Here is an 18968-nt window from a genome sequence, read left to right as displayed (position 1 = left end):
AGAGCGCTGGGAGAGCAGCCTGCCTCCACTCTTCTCACTTTGTCCTGTTATTGCCACCACACACTTCTTGAGTCGTGTGGGCAGCAGGCAGGCACACATGTGTCCCTCAGCAGGCACCCCTGCAGGAGGTGCCCCGGGAGACGGGGGGCTTTCTCAGCGCCCCCGAGAACCACAATCCGCTCTCTGGAAATCGTTGTCTGAGGATGTTTACCAAGTGGTTTATGAAAGCCAAAGAGGTCAATTAGCTAAAACAAACATGTTTTTAGCTCATTAGGATTTGTTTAATGCCCAAGTGACATATGGTCACATCACTCCACTATTTGCAGCCAATGAGGTGAGGCTGATTTATTATAACAATAAGGCCTCCTTAGTCCCTACTGGGAAGATTGGGCCTTTCACTCTGGCCCCAACTTGGGGAATCACGTCTCAGAGTATGCCATCCTGGGCCTCTGAGGGCACTTCTCTGTCATTGCGTGAGCTCAGGCAAAGCCTCTGGACCAGGAAGTACAGAGGATAAAGACAATCAGGAAAAGGTCCTTCTTTGGGGAAGGTGCTTCTCCTGGACATTCCTTAAAATGCAGCCTCAGGATGGGATTCCTGCAGCTGTTGCTGGGCCCTGATTTGTGGGGATGGCCCAGAACCTCGCAGAGGATGTGGAAAACAAAATGAGGGTCCATTTCAAGTCATCAGGGGGGCAGAGTTAGTGCCTGCAAGGGGATGTGATGTGTCCTCTTGTGGGTGTGGGAGAAAATTCTGTCCCCAAAGTTCTCCAGTCTGTCCAGGAACTAGGAATGTTCTCTGGTCCCCAGGTGAGGGGGAACATAAGTACTTGGCAGTCAGCTAAGGACAGTGTACCTCAGACAAGTCCACAGTGAAATCCAGGAGGAGAGAAATTCCACACGTTCCCATCCAGTCCTTGCTAGCCATCAGTCTAGGGGGCTACCGAGAGTCCCATGTGACCTTGGGTTGGATTTTGGAGTTGGGATGAAGTCAGAAGCCCCTGCCTCCCTGTCACTTGCACAAGCAGCCATGTGGACAGAGATGTCAAGAGTACAAGCTTGGGAGCCTCTCCCCTGACCAGCCCTACTACCTTCTAGGGTAGAGACCTTTATTAAGTAACATGACTGCTCTGTGCCTCTTCTTCCTTGGAAGGGAAACAGGATAAAGTTGGCATTGTTGCAACAGTGTTGGCAGGTGTAACAGAGAAGCTGAGGACTCAGTAGAAGTTGGTGAGGGGCAGCCTATGATCAGAACTCCCCTGTGGGGGTGGGGAGAGATACCCCAGCAGGCAGAAATTGCCCTCGGGCCCCTGGCATATGGAATGTTTCTGAGGCCCCAAACCTTCCATTGGCCTCGGTGTGTCTGGAGAATCTGTATGCCTGAGAAAAGCTCGGGCTTAGTGTTCACCCCAGAGCACAACCCGCAGCGATCCAAATGTCAGATTAAAAGGGGGATGAAGCACAGAAGATGTGCTGTTGGGATGGTCACATGGAACATGCCTGGAGCCTGGGCAATCCAAGAAGGAGCAAATCACCTGTTACATTACAGATTCACTTTTTGCTGTGGGCAGAGGCCTTATCTCTGTCTATTATCCATCCATCCATCCATCCATCCATCCATCCATCCATCCATCCATTGTTTGATGTTTATCTTCCCCTCGATGTTCTTTATGGACATTTTCAAGCAGTACAGCCAATACCCATGTACTTAGATTCTAACATTGACATTTTATTACCCTTTCATTATCTCACCTCTATCTCTCTGACTCTCTCCCTAAATCTCAAACCAACATATTTTTTTTTGGATGCATTTCAAAGCACGTTGAATCTTGTCTTTATTTTAATCCTTTTTCTTTCTACTCTTTAAAAAATAAGAGTGAAACATACTGCTTTTTACAAGTTAAAGAATTCATAAATGTGTGAACAATCTTTTTCCAAAGCCATTCTAACCCAGCCAATAATAATATGTATTATACATACATAAATGTTTAATGTGTAGCTGTCCTCACCTTTCTCTGCGTTCATACATGGAAGCACATATGCAGGAGATGTATTGTCCATTCACCCATGGATGCTTATCCATCTGTCCATTTGTTTAGTGTTACCTATGTATACATAGTGTCTATACTGCATACACATAGTAGTTTGTATCTCGTTTTACTTACTTAAGCATACAGCAGAAACAACCTTCAATGTTGAAGCCTATACATAAAGTTCATCCTTTTAATGGTTGCATCGTAGTCCTTGATAATTTACTGATCTTTTGCTTCTGTTTTTTGCTTCTATGGTTATAAACGTTCTCAAACATGTGTTCACAAGGACTAGTGCTTCTTGTTTCTGTAGACTAACTGTCCAAACCTTGGCTCAACGAATCAACGAGTACGTGTACTTGTTCACTTCAAGTTCACTTATCATAAGTTCACATGCACTTATGATATTTTCTTTATCATATTTTCAGTAACTTTTAAATTATCTAATAAATGTGTATTTTTTCTGTTTTTTTTTTAAACCATGTAATTGATGTATAATCAACATACATCGAACTGCCTGTATCTGAAGCATACAGTCTGGTTTTGACATGTGTATTCACCCATGGAGCTATCACCAAGATCAAGGTCATGTATATTTCCCTCTCCCTCTGTTTTTCCTCATGCCTGTTTGTTACTTACCCCTCACCCCCTTGCATTTGCCTTCTGTCACCACTGTGGGTCAGTTTTCATTTTCCAGGACTTTAAATGGGATTATAGTATGTGTACTGTTTTTTTTTTTCCCTGTCTTTTACTCAGCATAATGATTTTGAGGTTCGCCTATGTTGCTGAGTTCACCATTCGTTTATTTATTTCATTGCTGAGTAGTAGTCCACTGTATACCACAATTTTTTATCCACTCACAGGTTGATGGACTCGCAGGTTGCTTCAGTTATAGAACTGTTACAAATGCAGCCGTAGTGATTGTTTAAGTAGAAGTCTCTGTGTGGGTATATGTGTTTATTTTCACTAGAACAGAATATATGTCTAGCATTTTAAGAAATAACCTGTTTTCCAAAACTGAAACTTATACCAGCAGCGTATGAGCCTTCTAATTCCTTCACATCAATGCCAACAATTGGTATGTATGGTCAGACTTTTTGATTTTAGCCGTTCTAATAGGTATAGAGTGGTTCCTCATTGTGATTTTAGCTGACATTTCCTTGATGACTAATGGTGTTGAGCATCTTTTTATATATTTATTGGCCATTTGTATATATTCTATGATGAAAAATCTGTTTAGGTCTTTTGCCCATGGGTTGGGGCGGAGGTATGTCTGGGAGTAGAATTGCTGGGTCATGAGGTAATTCTCTGTTTACCTTCTTGAGGAACCGCCAAACTGTTTTCCAAAGCAGCTGCACCATTTTACCCTCCTGCCAGCAACATGTGAGGGTTTTGATTTCTCCCCATCCTCATCGTCAACACTCATTCTCATCTGGCTTTTTGATACTAGCCATCCTAGTGAGTGTGAAGTAGCTTTGATTTGCATTTCTTTAGTGAGTAACAATGCCCGCTATTTTTTCATATGCTTATTGGCTATTTGTACAACTTCTTTAGTGAAATGTCTCTTTGAGTCCTTTGCCTCATTTTTAAATTAGGACAGTTGTCCTTGTATTATCGAATTATGAGCACTTTTCACATGTTTTAGGTACAAGTCCCTTATCAGATATATGATTTGCAAATAGTCCCTCCTATTCTGCGGGTTATCTTTTCACTTTCTTGATGGTGTCCTTTGAAGCACAAAAATTTTTAATTTTTTAATTATGTCCAGTTTACCTGGTTTTTCTTCTGTTGCTCTTGCTTTTGGTGTCATACCTAAGAATCCTTTGCCAAATCCACGGCCATGAAGATGTATCTTTCGGTATTCTTCAAGAGTTTTATAGTTTTAGCTCCTATATTTATTATGTCTTTGATCCATTTTGAGTTAATCTTTGTATATGATGTAAGGTAGGGGTACAACTTCTTTCTTTTGCTTGTGGAAGTCCTGTTTTCCCATCACTTCCTCATTTGATCTTCAGTAGTGGACCCAAGGAACAAGATGTGTGTGTGTGTGTGTGTGTGTGTGTGTGTAGAGAGAGAGAGAGAGGGAGGGAGAGAGATGATTTATTTTTAAGAAATTGTCTCAGGCAATCAATTGTGCAGGATGACAAGTCTGGAATTTGTAGTGCTGGCCCCTGCAGGCTGGAAACCCAGGCAGAGTTTCTATGTTGAAGTCCTGAGGCAGAACTTCTTCTTCATCAGGAAACCTCAGTCTTTCCTCTTAAGGCCTTCAACTCATTGGATGAGTCCCACCCACATTATACAGGGTAATCTGCTTTACTTAAAGTCAACTGATAGTAAATGTTAATCACATTCACAAATACCTTCCAGCAATATCTAGACTAGTGTTTGGCCAAACAGCTTGGCACCAAGCTTTGTTGACATAAAATTAACCATCATTGTTGATATTGTGATATTGTTCCCATTTTATAGGTGAAAACACTGAGTCCTGGAGAGGTCAAAAGTCTTCTCCAAGGGCACAGTAAGTAGCTGAGTGAGAACTTGAACTGAAAACGAGCTCCAAAAAGTCATTCAGCCCTCACATCCACACGAGGCCTTTCTGTTTGTTCTGAGAACAGTCTAGGCTCAGAGAACACTTGAGTACTCTGCAAACAGGTTCCAGAAAGAACAGTTTCATCGACCACAAATACACACATACTGCAAGTGACTTGAATTTCTCTAAAACCTAAATTCCTCATTCCACTGGCCCTGAATTTTTAGCCCCAACGGTGCCCTACTTCTCACCAAATGAAGTCAGACTTAGATTTCCTCAGCTCTCTTTCTCCAGATGTCCAGAATGGCTTGGGCTCACTCCTCCATCTGTTCTGCCAAGGCCTCCAAGAACCGCACTTGCGTTAGAATGTCCTCTCCTCTTTGGTGATCCTGTGAGAGTTTGCTTCATCATCTTCTATCCTCAGCTCTTAACAATGTACTGTGTTACCCTGTCTCCCCAGGACTCGGCAATTCAGGGGTTCGGCCCAGTGCATGGCCTAGCCTAACTAGTAAGGACGGCCCATCTCTGCTGGTTTTGTGCGTGTATGTGTGTGTACATGGGTATGCACGTGTGTGCACACAGATACTTGTGTGTATTTGTGTGCTCACATTTGTGTGCACGAGATCACACTGTGCTTCTGAGCATACGCTCCTTGCTTAGGAGCACACTCTGCCCGACAGACTGACTGTGTGGCCTAAGAACAAGCAGGAAGCTAGTCCACACAAGTCCGGCATGCAAAGCCACCAGAGCAGGGCCACACACTGTATTGCTTTTCTGTGGCTCCTGTAACAAATGACCACAAACTGAGTGGCTTAAAACAACTGAAATTTACTCCTTTTCAGTTCTGGAGGCTAGAAGCCAGAGATGAAGGTGTTGAGAGGGCCACAGTCCCTCTGGGCCTCTAGGAGACAATGTGTTCTTCACCTTTTCTGACTTCTGGTGACTGCACCATTCCAGTCTCTGTCTCTGTGGTCACCCCCCACTCCTCCTCTTCTGTCTGCCCTCTTCCCTATCTCGTGAGAATACATGTGATTGCATTCAGGGCCCACCTGGATAACCCAGAGTATGGCCCTCCTCTTGAAATCCTTCATCACATCTTTTGCCAGTAAAGTGATAGTCCCTCTGTGCCATATATGGTCATACTCATAGGTCCTGGGGTCCATGTCCAACCCACCACAGGGCTGAGCCAGGCTTGAGATCTTGTTAAGTGATGCCACAGCTCCTATGCCCTGTGTCCTCTGGGTCCTGTGCAGGGGGCCTCACTGAAGTCCGGGGTCTGTCTCTCCAAAGGACCCCTCTGCCTTTCCATCTTCCATCAGCCCTGGCTGCTGCTGTCTCCTCGGTGATGTCGTGTGCTTCCTCCAAATCTCATGTCTTTTTACATCTAATTTCAATTTCTCCAAACAAATGACGTTTAATGCAAACCCTGCAAGAGGGAAAGACAAAAGTGATCAGAGGCAGAACATAGGAAGTGAAGAATTTAAAAGCAGCTCACATTCTGCCTTAATGGCAACACAATTAATAAGAACAATGGTCGTTGTTGTCTGCAGCTGGAAGGTATTTTTGCAGATCTGGTGAGCAAATTCATAGTCTGAAGAAAGAATGCTTGATGGATCTTCATGGAGAAGACTACCAGTGTTATGGACTTGCATTCCCTGGGTGGTCTGTAGGACAAGAAACTTCTAACGTGGGAACCCCCCTGGGGGGCTGGGAGATGGCTAGTCTGCCTGTGTCAGCATTTTCAGACCCATAAATTTTTTTCTAGTGTAGCCAATATGCTGTACTTCATCCATTCTGTGTATTAGGAAGGCCCAGGATTGCCCCTAGAAAGGCTGCGTAGGGTAATAACTCTCACAGGCCCTTCCCATCCAGGATCCTGGATTGGTGGGTGGCCCCAGGGCCCCACCCGTAGGGACAGCTGGGCTTTTGCTGCTGGACATGTGTTTGGGATTTAGCTGGTAAGTTGGGACATACGCTTGTTTCAGCTTATTCTCAGTTTCCATTGCTTTCTGTGATTTGTGTGGCACATATCTGTCAGTAGGTTCCCACACAGCACACTGCTCACTGATGCTAGTTCACAATTTCCAAGAGAGGAAGTCTTGGTCAAATATGTTGTTAGAGTCTTGCCATGTTTTTTCAACACCTCTTCAAAGGACCAAGCTGCAGAAGGAGGTCAAGCTGCTGTTCTGTATGTGTATGTGACAGCTTCTCCCGGTGACACCGAGACACTATACTGTTCCGTCATGGGGTCCTGGGCAGACCTCCTGTACCCACATGCCAGCTCTGGGAGCGGCCACCTGACTGGGGCCTTGTCCAGCAAAGGAAGGAGACTCCAACACTGACATGGAAGACCTCAAAGGCTCCGGGAGGTGGGGTCAGGCACGGCCTCCAGAATGTGAGCGTGACATTGGGGTCCTGAGAAGGTCACAGAAATCATATACTCACTGTCCAGCTCTATAGGCCCCTTTTATGTTTTTAGCTCTACCTGTTACCTACATCAGCACAGAACAACCCAGACAGGCCTCAAAGGCTCTTCCTCCCTAAAAAAGTGGGGAAAGGAGGAAGAGAGGGAACGCTTATGTGATTTGGGGTCCATTTTGGTACTGCAGTTAGCTAAAAGAGACCTCCATGAGGAGGCCCAGAGACCCCAGGTTGGGGACTCAGGAGCACGGCCATTTCTTGGGTTCCTTCTGGAGGTGACCCTCCAGTGCTTCTCAGGTTACATTTCTTCCTGAGAGGGTATGTGTGTGTACCTGGCATTTGCCCAGCTGGCCCCGGCTTCTACATCTTGTTGATGGGAGGTGCTTTCCTGTCAGGGAGTTAGGTGGGCAGCTGGTATGGGTCCCACCGAGCAGGCAGAAGGTGGGGCATCACCACCCATGTGAAGGGACAAAGAACTTGCCGTAAATCATATCTGAGAGTGAGGACCAATGTCAAAACCAGAGAGGAATGAGAAAATGGGCATCGTGCGTGGGTCTGTGGTGGGCAGGTGCTAGGCACTGGTGTCCAAAACCAGGAGTCTGCGAAGCAGAAAAGAGAAAGACCAGACCAGGAGAGGCATGATCGGAGGGCATGATGGTCTGGCCAGATTCTGGACACGGGGGCTGCAGCTGGGCCCAAAGTCGACAGGTCCCAGATCGAGGTCGGCAAGGTTGGCTCCCTTCATGGATGTCACAGCATCAATAGGCATGCCTGGCTGAGGGGCTTCTGCTGAGAACTCCCAGGTCCGTAGGTGGGGAACAAACTGAGAAGGAGCCAAGGACTTGGGTCCTAGAACTATAATGGTTCAAAATCCTTTTGAATAGTGTATTTTATTTTGCCCAGTATGGACCTTATAAAGAAGAAAATCCTGTTACCTGTGATGTCCATCATTTCATTAAAAAGGAGGAGATGTTTGAACTGCACTTGGCTGTTGTAAACAATACTTGCTTGCCCTTAGTCTGTTTACTTGATCCCGATTGGAGAAGGCTGCTGACCCCTCATAGGCCCATGCTGGCCATACGCGGCAAAGCCCCTCAGCCCCTATGCAGATGGCTGGCATGGCAGGGCTCTCCTGGACTGCAGGGACCCATGAGCAGGAACAAACACTCACGGGAGGGAGCTACAGAGAGGCAGACTCGGGCCCTTGCTCAGGCATATCTTTCTGAGAACCGGAACTGCCCACTCATGAGACAGGCTGCTTGGAAGAGGGGCAGTCCTAAGTGGGAAGTGTTCTGGGAAGCTGAGGCCCATGGTGTTAGACTTCTGCCTGATTTGAAAAATAAAGAATTTCTGGAAGTTTCATTCAGTCTGATCCAATGTAAGCCACCTGTGTGCAGGGCTGCCTGCTTTGGGTATAGTCACCCGTCCCCACGTGAAGGCAAGTCTGGGAAAAGCCGCACCCCTTCGTGTCAGGCTGTTCCAAACTTTCTCAGCAACCTTGGCTCCCCAAGGAGCTGCCATATGGATATAATAGGCTTGCCTTTGAAAGCCTTTGATCACACACTGGAGACGCCTCTGGGCCCCCTCTGCAGGCACCAGGGAGAAGGGGGTAGGGCTGGTCCTTTCACTCGGACCCTGGGGCAAGCTCTCAGCAGCAAAGCTCAGACTCCCTGGCACATCAGAATCACATCAATGTGAAGGTCTGAAGCAGCCTCCAGGGTGTCCCTGGGACTTGGGAAACCAAGCGCACACATGCATTCAGGATCAGCTACACCAGTGTGTGAGGCCAAAAGCAGAATGGAAATGCAGGACCCTTGTTCAAAAATTATTGTGAATTTCGAGATTGCAACAGCAGAACATTAAATCAGGCAGGTCCCATGCTATTGCCCAGGCCATAGGGATGCCTGTGTGCATTCTAGAGTGGGGTGAGTGCAGGTTCCCTGCGGGGAAGAGGCTGGCAGGGGCCTCTCCTCATGTCGCTTAGTGCCATCATAGCTAATGCCTGGAGCCTGCTGCAGACTGCACCCACCCAGGTGGGCTTGCCCTGGATTCCTCACTATGCCCTGCAGAGGAACTGATGTCCAGGACAGAGAGAGCTGGTCAGATGAGCTATATATGGAACCACACCCTTGTATATACGAGGAAAAGAGTTTCTGAGTTCAGAGGGATGTGACCTCCCACACCCGCCTGTGTTGGCTCTGCTCATATGGAAATTCAGTTGGGCTTGGAAAGAGAAAGTTGCAAGGAAGGATTGACTCAAGGATTCCTGCTTTCTCCCAATTTTGATAGAATTCCGGAAGAGGTACAAGCCACGGTGTTTCTGTTACAGGTAGGAGAGTCTGCATTGTGTGAACGGAGGTATTGATTCTTGGATTCCCCAGGAATCGTGGGGATCCACCCTGGAATAAAGACAGCCAGAAGGGAAGTAGCTCGAAGCAGTTTGTAAAAGTGAAAGTACACTTCCAAGGTGGGAGAGCTGGCAGGCCTAGAGGTGGCCACTGCCCTGAGGCTTTTGTGAGCTGGGTCTCAGGTCACAGACAGGGTGGTCTCTGATGGAGTCTGCTTCCAATCTTTTGGGAAACTCCTCCCACAGGGTGGGAGAGGGAGTTTTTACCCCTCCAAGGTTTGTACTTGAACCAGCATGGCAGCCTTCCCCCATGGCAGGGGGCTAAAGCTGCAATGTGAATGCATTATGGTGAGTCTAGGGGCTACCCTGGGGCAGAGGTAGAAGAGGAGAACATATGTGCTACCCCTGTGGCTCTTGGTCTGTCAGCCCCAGGATGCTGGAGCCAAGAGGTCAGGATGTTGAGGGGTCTTGGAGGCCACAAAGTCAGGATATTGTGCCCCCAGGTTTCTAATGTGTAATCTACTTATCACTGTCCTTGCCTCCAGCTCCTGTCTAACTAAGTGCCTACTCTATCATTTCGTGACCCAGTTGATAGAATGTTAATCACAGTGGACAAGTGTGTCCTTCTCCACCTTCTCCAGTCCATCGGTGCCTGGCTGACCAGAGGTCTCTGCACAAGTAGCACCAGAGAGGAAGTGGCCAAGAAGGGCACAGAAGGTGGCACTTGCCCAGGAGAGCACAGGCTTTGTCTTTGCTTCTTCCTGCTAACATGACCATGACCTTCACTGTAGAGAAGGTCGTTAGGACAGAGGTCAGGGCAACAGAGCGAATTTGGGCTTAGCGTCACAACCAGGGTTCAAATCCTGGCTTTAGCAGTTCCTGGCTAGTGGCTCTGAGTAAAGTGTGAGGCTTCCAAGTGCTTCCACATTTGCAAAAGTCTTCTTCATTTGCAAAAGTCAGGATGAAAATGTCATTTATTCTGAGGTTATTGCTTGAGCCACTAAGTACAAGTCCCCAGCCCTGCCTGGTCCTCCAGGAGCCCCCCAGCCTTCCTCCCTGGCTCTTCTTCTGGCCTCTCCACGCCACCCCCATCTCTCTGTCTCTCTGTGTCTGCCTGTGGCTTTCTGCTTGACATCCCTGAACCTCTCTCTCCTCTTGCTCTTTGCCCGGAGAGTAGGTCACACGAGGAACAGGGGATGGCCCGTCAGCCCTGCAACTGGTCATCTCACTGGGTTTCAGCTTCTTCATACGTGTGGTAGCGGTAATATCACCACCCAGATACGACAAAAATGAATGCGCTTTAGGACACGTTAAAAATGCAGTACTAAGGGTGCTGGTCATTAGGCAGAGGGCTAACTGTCCGCATAACGGAGTGTCCAGAGGATGGCGCTGTTGCATTTTGTTCTCTGGCCGGGGGTGAAGAAAGCTTTGGGGAATCTGGTGGGAAGAATAACCCAGGGAGGTGGAAGGCAGACAGCATTTCTTGGGGGCACTCCTTGCAAGTTCTTTTCCCTGCACATCCGTCCAAGTCAGTTTGTCCTGAGCCACAGCCCACGGCAGCCCTCTGAGAGTGACTGAGGTCAGAGGCTCTCAGACCTTGCCTCCTGAAGACTTGGTGGCACATGTGGTGACAAGACACCTCAGACAAGAGGTGAGCGGGTCCCCACGCCGAGCCCAAAAGACCTACGAGACAGAAGCACTGTAGTGCTCTTCTGAGCAGGAAGATCAGAGCCGGAGCATCAAGAGAGGGGACAAAAGGGGTGCCACTAGAGTCAAGCCTTCACGGATGGCGACTTGGGCTCTGCAGCTGGAAGTGAGGTGGCCAGGCAGCCGGCTGAGGGCATCGCCAGGGAGTGGACCTGGGAGTGGGCTGGAGCTTGGCATCTGAGCGGGCACAAACTGGGAGCCGATGCTGGAATAGTGGAGCAGGGCCCAGGCCGCTGGGCAGGGGTGACTCATGGCCCAGACCTCCCTCCCCTGACATGGGGGAAGTGAGGGACGGCATGGGGCTAACTGCTGCCCACTTGCAAACATCTGCTTTCTCACATACCCACACACATGCCCTTATATGGACACGTCCACTCTCCCTGCAGACAGAGACGCTGCCCACACCTGTCCACTTGCCACCGTAGCAACTCTGTCTCCATGCCCTTCTCCTCTGCCCCCCACCTAGGGAAAGAAGGGCCTGTGGGGAGGGGTGGTGAGGGTATGGCATTGAGGAGTCATCAAACCCAGGTCTCAGATTCAGGAAAAGTCCACAGTTTAGACATTTGACTTTATTTCCAAGTGAAACTTTGATGCAGGCACAGAATACACCACCAGGACTAAAAGATGTTCCTCATCCATCTTTATGGTTGAGCAACGTTGTCGTACCAGGAATTAGTACTTTCTGTAACTCCAGTAATTAATTGTATTTAAATTAATTAATTTGCATTATGTTAAAGCTCTTCATTAGTTCCTTGTAAACATTTGGCGCAAATCACTTTTTAAAAAAATATACTGAGAGCTTCAACCAGTGGGAATGGCCTGGGCCTCTCTAGGCCTCTTATAGGCTCTGCTCTGGCCAGCGGTCAGAAGGGCCATGGAGTGGAATCTTCACTACCTCTAGACTCTTCCTCACTCCACCCCATTCCATGTGTGGCCTCTAGAGTCAGAGAAGAGAATGAAATTCAGAAGAAATGGAAACTCTGTCCCGTCTTGGGGTCAATGGGGCTGAGTCCAGTCCTGAGGCCCAAGCCCAGGACAGAGCTGAACACACACTGCTCGAGGAAGCCGGCAGGTGCAGGCAGAGCTGGATGTGGCCACTAAGGACCTGAGTTCTTCAGTGGCTGGGAACCCTCCCCCAGGAAGGCTGGACATCATCACTTGAACACATGTCACCGAGGAGTAAAAATAGGGACATTGCAAATACCAAAGCAAGAGCGCATTTATTCCAACAAATGCAAATCCAGGTCCTGTCTCCCACGGAGTCCTTGTGGGAGGGCAGCCCACAGATGTGTTCTGCTGGTGAGCTGGTTATGCTGAGTAAATTAACTGCAGAGATGCGGGCCGTAGGCTGCCCCATCCCTTGGGGTAAATTGTGCCTGCTCCTCCCAAACCATCTCAGAGTCTGAGTTTACGGGCAGCCGGTGGCCCCATGTGAACCGCTGGCTGTGCAAGCATCATGCCACTGGGTCCAAGCACCTGCAGCCGTGGTACAAGCTACTACCCGAGGGCTTCTGTCATGCCCTCTTTCCATCCTGCAGATGGTTTTGGGGGTAGTGTTTAGTGGCTCAAGGGTCATCTTAAAAAGCACTGGGCCACTGATACAACACAGGCACCAGCAGTCAGAATGTGCTCCGGACGCTCCAAGCAACCCAGTCATCCGGGTGGGTACTGGCCAGGGCTGAGCCCAGCTTGCCCCTCAATGCCTGCCTCCCGGCATCTAATTGTTCTTCAGCTGAAAGGTGACCTGATAAACTTTGATGGGATATTTGAGAAGCTCCTGGGCTTTGGTGGCCGACAGACCGATGGAGACCTATGGGTTGGAATCATGCCTTTGACCGGTGTTACTTGAACTGCATTTTGGTTTCTGCATGTGTAAGCTGGGACTCGTCACACCCATCTCACTGGGTTGTGGGAATCTGTGAAGTGATGGGTGTAGAGCACATAGCTGTCCCTGTCCCCTTCACGCCCTGAAGTTACTGGAATGCACCCCGTCCTTCTTGTCTCCATAAATCTCTGCCCCATCTGTCTGTACTCCTCTGCCTCCCTTTTGTTCTTTTCTGCTGGCTCTGGATTATTTTTCTACTCTCCCCTTTTGGTTGTCTCCCCTAGCACCCCAACAATCCTTCTAGGCTTTCCTCTTCTCCTAAGCTCTCACCCCCAGCCGCTTGCTATTGTCTTCCCCTGAAGCTGGACCCCGTGGTGTATGCGTGGGCAGGCTTTTACCTCTAGGATGTGGCAGCTTCCTTTCCTTCTTCAGGCTGGCATGCAGACAGACTTAGTCCCTGTCATGCCCAGAGGGACACAGGACCTCTCAGCAGGACCCCTCTACCCTGTCTCCCCCTGCCTGCAGGCCGGCACTACCTGCACCCACACTCAGCCACGCTCATCCCTTCGTAGTGGTACTTGAGGGTGGGGACCCCCATGTCATCCTTGTAGAGGATGGAGATGGGGCTCAGTTTGGTGGGCACGCAGCAGGCCTTGCCCACTTTCATGGGGAACTTGAGATGCACCAGGGTCTGCACAATGGCGTGCTTCGTGGGGGTCACGTCATCAGCCAGGGGGAAGAAGCAGCCCCCTTTACATTCGTACGCATCATACTCCTTGGGTGCAATGATCCAGCTGTCCCAGCCGATGTCCTCGAAGTTCACCCTCAGGGAGGTCTTCTGACAGTGGTTGTTGGCCCCGGCACTTCTCTTCCGTCTGGCTAAAGATGACCCTGTGGCCTTGTGACCTTCCCCATCCTCATCCTTGTTGTCCCCTGCTTCTGCCGGACCATTCTTGGACAACTTCTTGAGCACACTCTCCTGTTCATGGCCAATCATCTCCCTGAGCTCCAGCCTGGTCTCTTTGGTCCCATTGCTGCGGTCATTGGAGAAGACGACAAAGAAGGGCAGGTTTTTGGGGCCTGGGGGGACACTGATATCCAGCTTGTCACAGCCCTTCCTGTGACTCTCCACAGTCACTTCCAGTTTATTCTTGCTCTTGGTGGAGTCTGCTCTGACCCACCGCTTCACAGCACTGGAGACCTCAAAGGTCTCCCAGCCCTCATCCCGAATGTCCTGGGACACCAGGAATGTCTTGGTTCCTGTAGAAGCATCCCAGGCATCTGCTCCATCCAGAACATCATAAATGGCCATGTTGCCTTTCAACTCATGTGAAGAATCTCCGTGGTTTTGACAGGAGGCATAGAGTCGGAGCTCGGCCCTGGTGATCTGCTCATGCCTGGGAATGGAGATGTTGAAGAGCAAGATGTGCTTCTGGAAGGGAAAGTCTTCCGTGGCCGCAAGAGAGACAGCATCTGAAATGCAGGCACACAGTCAGCGATGGGCATCTTTCATCACACCAAAACAGACTCATGGCTCGTGTCAAAGGGCACCCAAGATGACATTGACCGATTCTACCAAACCTTTATTGGGTTTCACCTAAGCCCTTAATGTAGAAGAGAATTTTCAAAGTTACATTTAGGATCTTCCAAAGAAAACCAGAGGCAGGAGAGGCCTTGCATTGGAGTTCACGGGTCCAACTCTTTAGTAAGCATCTAGTCAGTGCCCAGCCTTGCACTACTAGCTTTGCCTTCTATATTTCACTTTGCTTTTCTCACTAACCCTGCAAGGGTCTAATTATTATTCCACTTTTACAGATGTGGAGACTGGTATTTAGAATGTTTAACTGCCAAGCGAACACATCCTGTAAAGCTCTTCACTTTAAAAAAAAAAAAAAAAAGAACAAATAACATAGCAAAGCACATTGTCAGCCTCAGAGTGCAGATCCTGAGTGTATAATGTTAAAGGAGACACCCTGGGAGGGGGCGGTGAATTTCCAACATCAAGACAATGTTAAAAATCTCAGCGTTTAAATAGTATAGAAATCATTCAGAATTGTAATTTCTGAGCAAAGTTGAAGTGGATTTTTTTATGTTTGAGGAAAAAAGAAAACATATTAGCCTCCACTGCTGTGTTACGGTAGGCAAAAACAGGGCTTGCCTTTTAGCTACACAATGGTGTCCGTTTCCAACCTCTCCTGGCTGATGCACAGCCATCAGGACACCTCTATTATGCTGTGGCTCAGTCACAAACATGAGACCACAGCATGCTGCGGTGATATCCAGCGGTGTCTGACAGGCCAAAGTGCTAATCCAGACCTTGCCCTTTCCTAGGCTTGTGACCTTGGAGGAGTCCCGCGTCTCTCTGGGCCTCCGTTTCTTCATCTGTAGAATGGGGCTCATCTTACCTGCCTTCCAAGGTTGGTGTGAGGCTTCCACAAGAGGGCACATGGAACTTACGGACACAGTCCCTGCCTCACAGCTGATAATCAATCTTTTGCCTCCTTCCCAGACCCTCCTCCCCAACACGCGTTCCCCCCTCAAAGCATGTAGCCCCTCACCCAATGTGGATGTGCCATTCTAGCTCCCGCAGAACGTATGTGAAGAGCGAACGGGCTCTATGAGCATCAATGCCCTACCGTGCTCTTATTGTGGCATGCTTTGAAGATGGCTGTGGAACCACATCACACATCTAGAAAACAAACACCCTCCCTACCTGAGCTGCAGGTGGACCATCTGTAAACGGAAGCATACCTGCCCTCCACAGGAGTGCTGGCCACAGGCAGGGGTGGGATCGAGTCAGAACACTCGTTTTGGGGGCATGGACAATGCTGGGCGGGGGAGGGGATGGTAACAGAGATGGCTCCAAATGCTGGACTCCCAGATTCTGGGATTTGGTGATGAGATTCAGCCGAAGAAGCTCAGCCTTCTCCTAAAGCGCAGGTTACAGGCACGTCCCATGGGGACGGTGAGGTGCTGGCAGCATCTGGGTGACCCGCACATTGTAGTTTTTAAAATGAAGCCAATATTTTAAAAATCAGGCAAGTTCACATGAAATCTAGATTATTCTTCTTCTTTGGGGCAATCAGAAAACGCAGCACTGCTGGGCATGTATCATGACTCTCACGTCCTTTAGACTGGGCATGAGCTCTGCAGGCGGGCACGTCTGGCCTACCATGGTCCTGGGCAAGGCCTGTTAGGGGTCGGCAGGGGTCAAGTCCTGGAGGAGAGAGGCCGCAAGTGCTTGGCTGTTCGGAGAAACAGCAGAGGCAGGAAAAGCCTGAGCTTTGTAGGCAGGTGGGGCCTGGGGCAGAATGCAGCTGCCAAACCACTGTGTGACCCGGGTAAGTTCCCTCAGCATCTGCAAGCCTTGGCTTCCTTCCCTGCTCACAAGATCATCTCACCTATGTCACGGCCATTAGTGGGCACAAGCCCTAAGTCGATGTTTGTTATCTTCCAGTCCTATTAAAGCAGGCAAATCATTTTGTATTTAGAAAATAAGAAAGCTGTCCTCTGATGTTTCTCTCACAAAAATTGATCAGACTTGTAGATACTTTTTGGTGGGAGAGAAATAGCCATTCTTTCAGAGTTAAAAAAGACACCACTTGGGTGAGGCTAAGTAAATTGTCTGTTTCAAAGTAGGAAGGGGGCCATAAAGGAAGGGGAAGAGGAGAAGGGATGGAAGAAAGGGAGCTGGCATTCGGGGGCACCTAATGTGTTAAACGTGGCACCGGGCCCAGGGAGGGAGAACCTTCCACAGCAGAGCTGTCCAGTAGGACTTTCTGCAGCGACGGACGGGACCCGTTTCACACTCGGCACTGTCCTATAAGGTAGCCATTAGCCACACATGACCATTGAGCTCTTGCATTGAAGACAGTGAACTAAGTTATTAATTTTATTTCATTTTAATTTATTTAAATAGAAACGCAAAGAGCCTCGTGGGTCCAGTGGCCACCGTACTGGGCAGTGCAGCCGTGACCCCTGAGTCCCCCCGGGGTGCCCTGGTGGAGCCGACTCTACCTTCCACGCTGAAGCTGCGCACGATGTTGGATGCGGGGGTGGTCGACTTGTCGGTGGTGTATCTGTTGTACAGGTCGATCATGTACTGCGGTGGCTCCGCTCGGGTTTTGTCCTGGGAAGGGACCCCGCTCAGGTTGAGGCTGCGCAGGAAATCCACCTTCATGTTCTCCAGAAACATCCTCAGGTCGAAGGTGCCTCCCTCCCGCTCGCCTCCGGGCCCCCCTAGCAAGCGGTGGGCGTCTCCCCCCGCGGGCGCGCGCCCCCGGCTCTCCAGCGGCTTCCCCTGCGCGGAACAGGCCAGCAGGGAGAGCACGGGCAGGGCCACCCATAGCGCCCCGCAGCACATCTTGGGACGGCGCTGTCGCCCTGGACAGGAGACTGCGGGCGGCTGCCGGGGGTGTTAGCGGGCGCGGGGAGGAGCCCAAAAGGAGCGCACCCGCATTTTCTTGCCTCTGCACGGAACCACCGGCCGGCTCACAGGCTCTCAGCCGCAGTCCCCGGAGTGGCCTCCGCGCGCTCTTATCTGGCCCTTGATGCTGCGCTCCCACCTCTTATCTAAGTGAGCTCTCCGTTAATGAAGGCTCTATAAACATCTGACAAACACGCAGGGCTTGTGGGAAGCCCACAGCCTGCTGCAGAGAATCTGAACTTCTCCGTGGGGTTATCGCCCCCCTAATTAGGATCCTCTCTCATTTCCTTGCCAGCTCCGTTCAGAAGAATCTAGAGACAGGGTGACCCAGGCTCCATCTCCGGGGCCACAGAAACAATTCGGGAAACAGAGAAGACCAAAAAGTCCTCCAAATATAGAAACAACACAAAACTCCCAGAAGACTTCCACAAGAGAAGTGGTGGGTGGAGTGGGTGGCCGAGCGGGGTGCCCCAGGGTCAGTGGGAGGCGGGCTCCCTACGGAGCACATGTGTGCCTGTGTGTGTGTGTCTGGAGAGCCCGGTGTCCGCGTTGTCGTCTGTCAAGTGAGATCCCTGAACATTAGGGATCAGGGAGGATGGAGGCTTTGGACCTCTGAGAGGAGGGTTCAAACCCTGGCTCCCTCATATACCACCCACTAGTGTCACATCACCTCTACGACCCTGGGGTCCAGAAAAGAATTGTGGGGAATCTAAGATGATTCTATGCTAAACATCATGGCACCATCTGTTGGGTGGCCACATTCTGGCTGTTACTTCCCTGTGCTTCCCCGGCCTGCCCTCCCGGGACACCACACCCACCCTGAGACCTGTTGCCCAAGCCCCAGAAGCGCTCTGTGCCTGGGCTTGGGGGGCTCCTTGCTCATGTCAATTGGGCCACACTCGTCAGCCAGCAGAAGTGTGCAGTCTGGGGACAGGAAGGGAGGCAGGGAAACCCTGAGACCAGCATATGCCCAGGAGATGTCCCCCTGGCCCCAGGAGGCCAAGGTCCCAGGGTCTGTGTAATTGTAAGAGCATCGTGCCCACACGTAGGCTCTGTTCATTTCCATTATGTGTGGCATTGACCAAGGTAAGGAATGGGGATAGTTAACAATCTTGGGGGCCTATTCTGAGGGGTATTTGAACACGAAGTTTTTCCATGCTGGCAGGACTCCTGGGGAGAGGTAGCACTGAGCTGAGTAGCTTTAGGAAGACGTAGGAGGGGCCTCGGCAGGCCAGCTGGCGGAGGTCAGAGATCCCAGTGTGTGCCCAGTGTTCTTCCCACCCCTAATGGGGGCAGGGTGAAACCAAGAGCCTCAGAGTTGCCGGGCCTGAACAGAACTTGCTGTCCCCATCCTCTGGGGACACTGTCAAAGGAGGGTGGACGGGAAGGGGTGCAGCTTCAGAAGTGCTGCTCTCGAGAGGGGGCAGGAAGCACACTGGGCGTTGAGCCAGCTCAGTGCAAGAACTCCCTGGGGCGGGGAAAGGATGACGGGGTATGGAGCCTGAAAATGGAGCTGCAGCAAAGAAGGCCTGGGAGGAGCTGGGAAGTGAGCCAGGCGTCCCCCTTGGTGCTCCAGTTCCTGGAGGTAGCCCAGAATCAGGTCCCATTCAAGAGGCGGAGCCAAAGGACACATGGGTGTGGCCTGAATGTGGGTCAGGGGAGCGTAAGGGGCTGCTACCTGAT

At 50.1% G+C, this 18968-nt stretch overlaps 1 protein-coding gene across 1 annotated transcript; it reads right to left on the bottom strand.

The window, feature by feature from the left end:
- Nucleotides 1-11621: 11621 nt before the first annotated feature.
- Nucleotides 11622-17430, bottom strand: GDF2 (growth differentiation factor 2). The gene is made up of 2 exons (XM_060642247.3): nucleotides 16877-17430; nucleotides 11622-14332 (listed from the first exon to the last, which is right to left on the bottom strand). The coding sequence occupies exons 1-2, from the start codon at nucleotides 17220-17222 to the stop codon at nucleotides 13392-13394; spliced, it is 1287 nt and encodes a 428-aa protein (XP_060498230.1). The 5' UTR covers nucleotides 17223-17430; the 3' UTR covers nucleotides 11622-13391.
- Between the last annotated feature and the right edge of the window lie 1538 nt (nucleotides 17431-18968).

Source organism: Panthera onca, chromosome D2 (assembly GCF_046562875.1).
Source record: "Panthera onca isolate mPanOnc1 chromosome D2, mPanOnc1 haplotype 2, whole genome shotgun sequence".
Taxonomy (NCBI): domain Eukaryota; kingdom Metazoa; phylum Chordata; class Mammalia; order Carnivora; family Felidae; genus Panthera; species Panthera onca.
The sequence above is the reverse complement of the archived record's forward strand: the minus strand, read 5'-3'. Positions and strand labels throughout refer to the sequence as shown.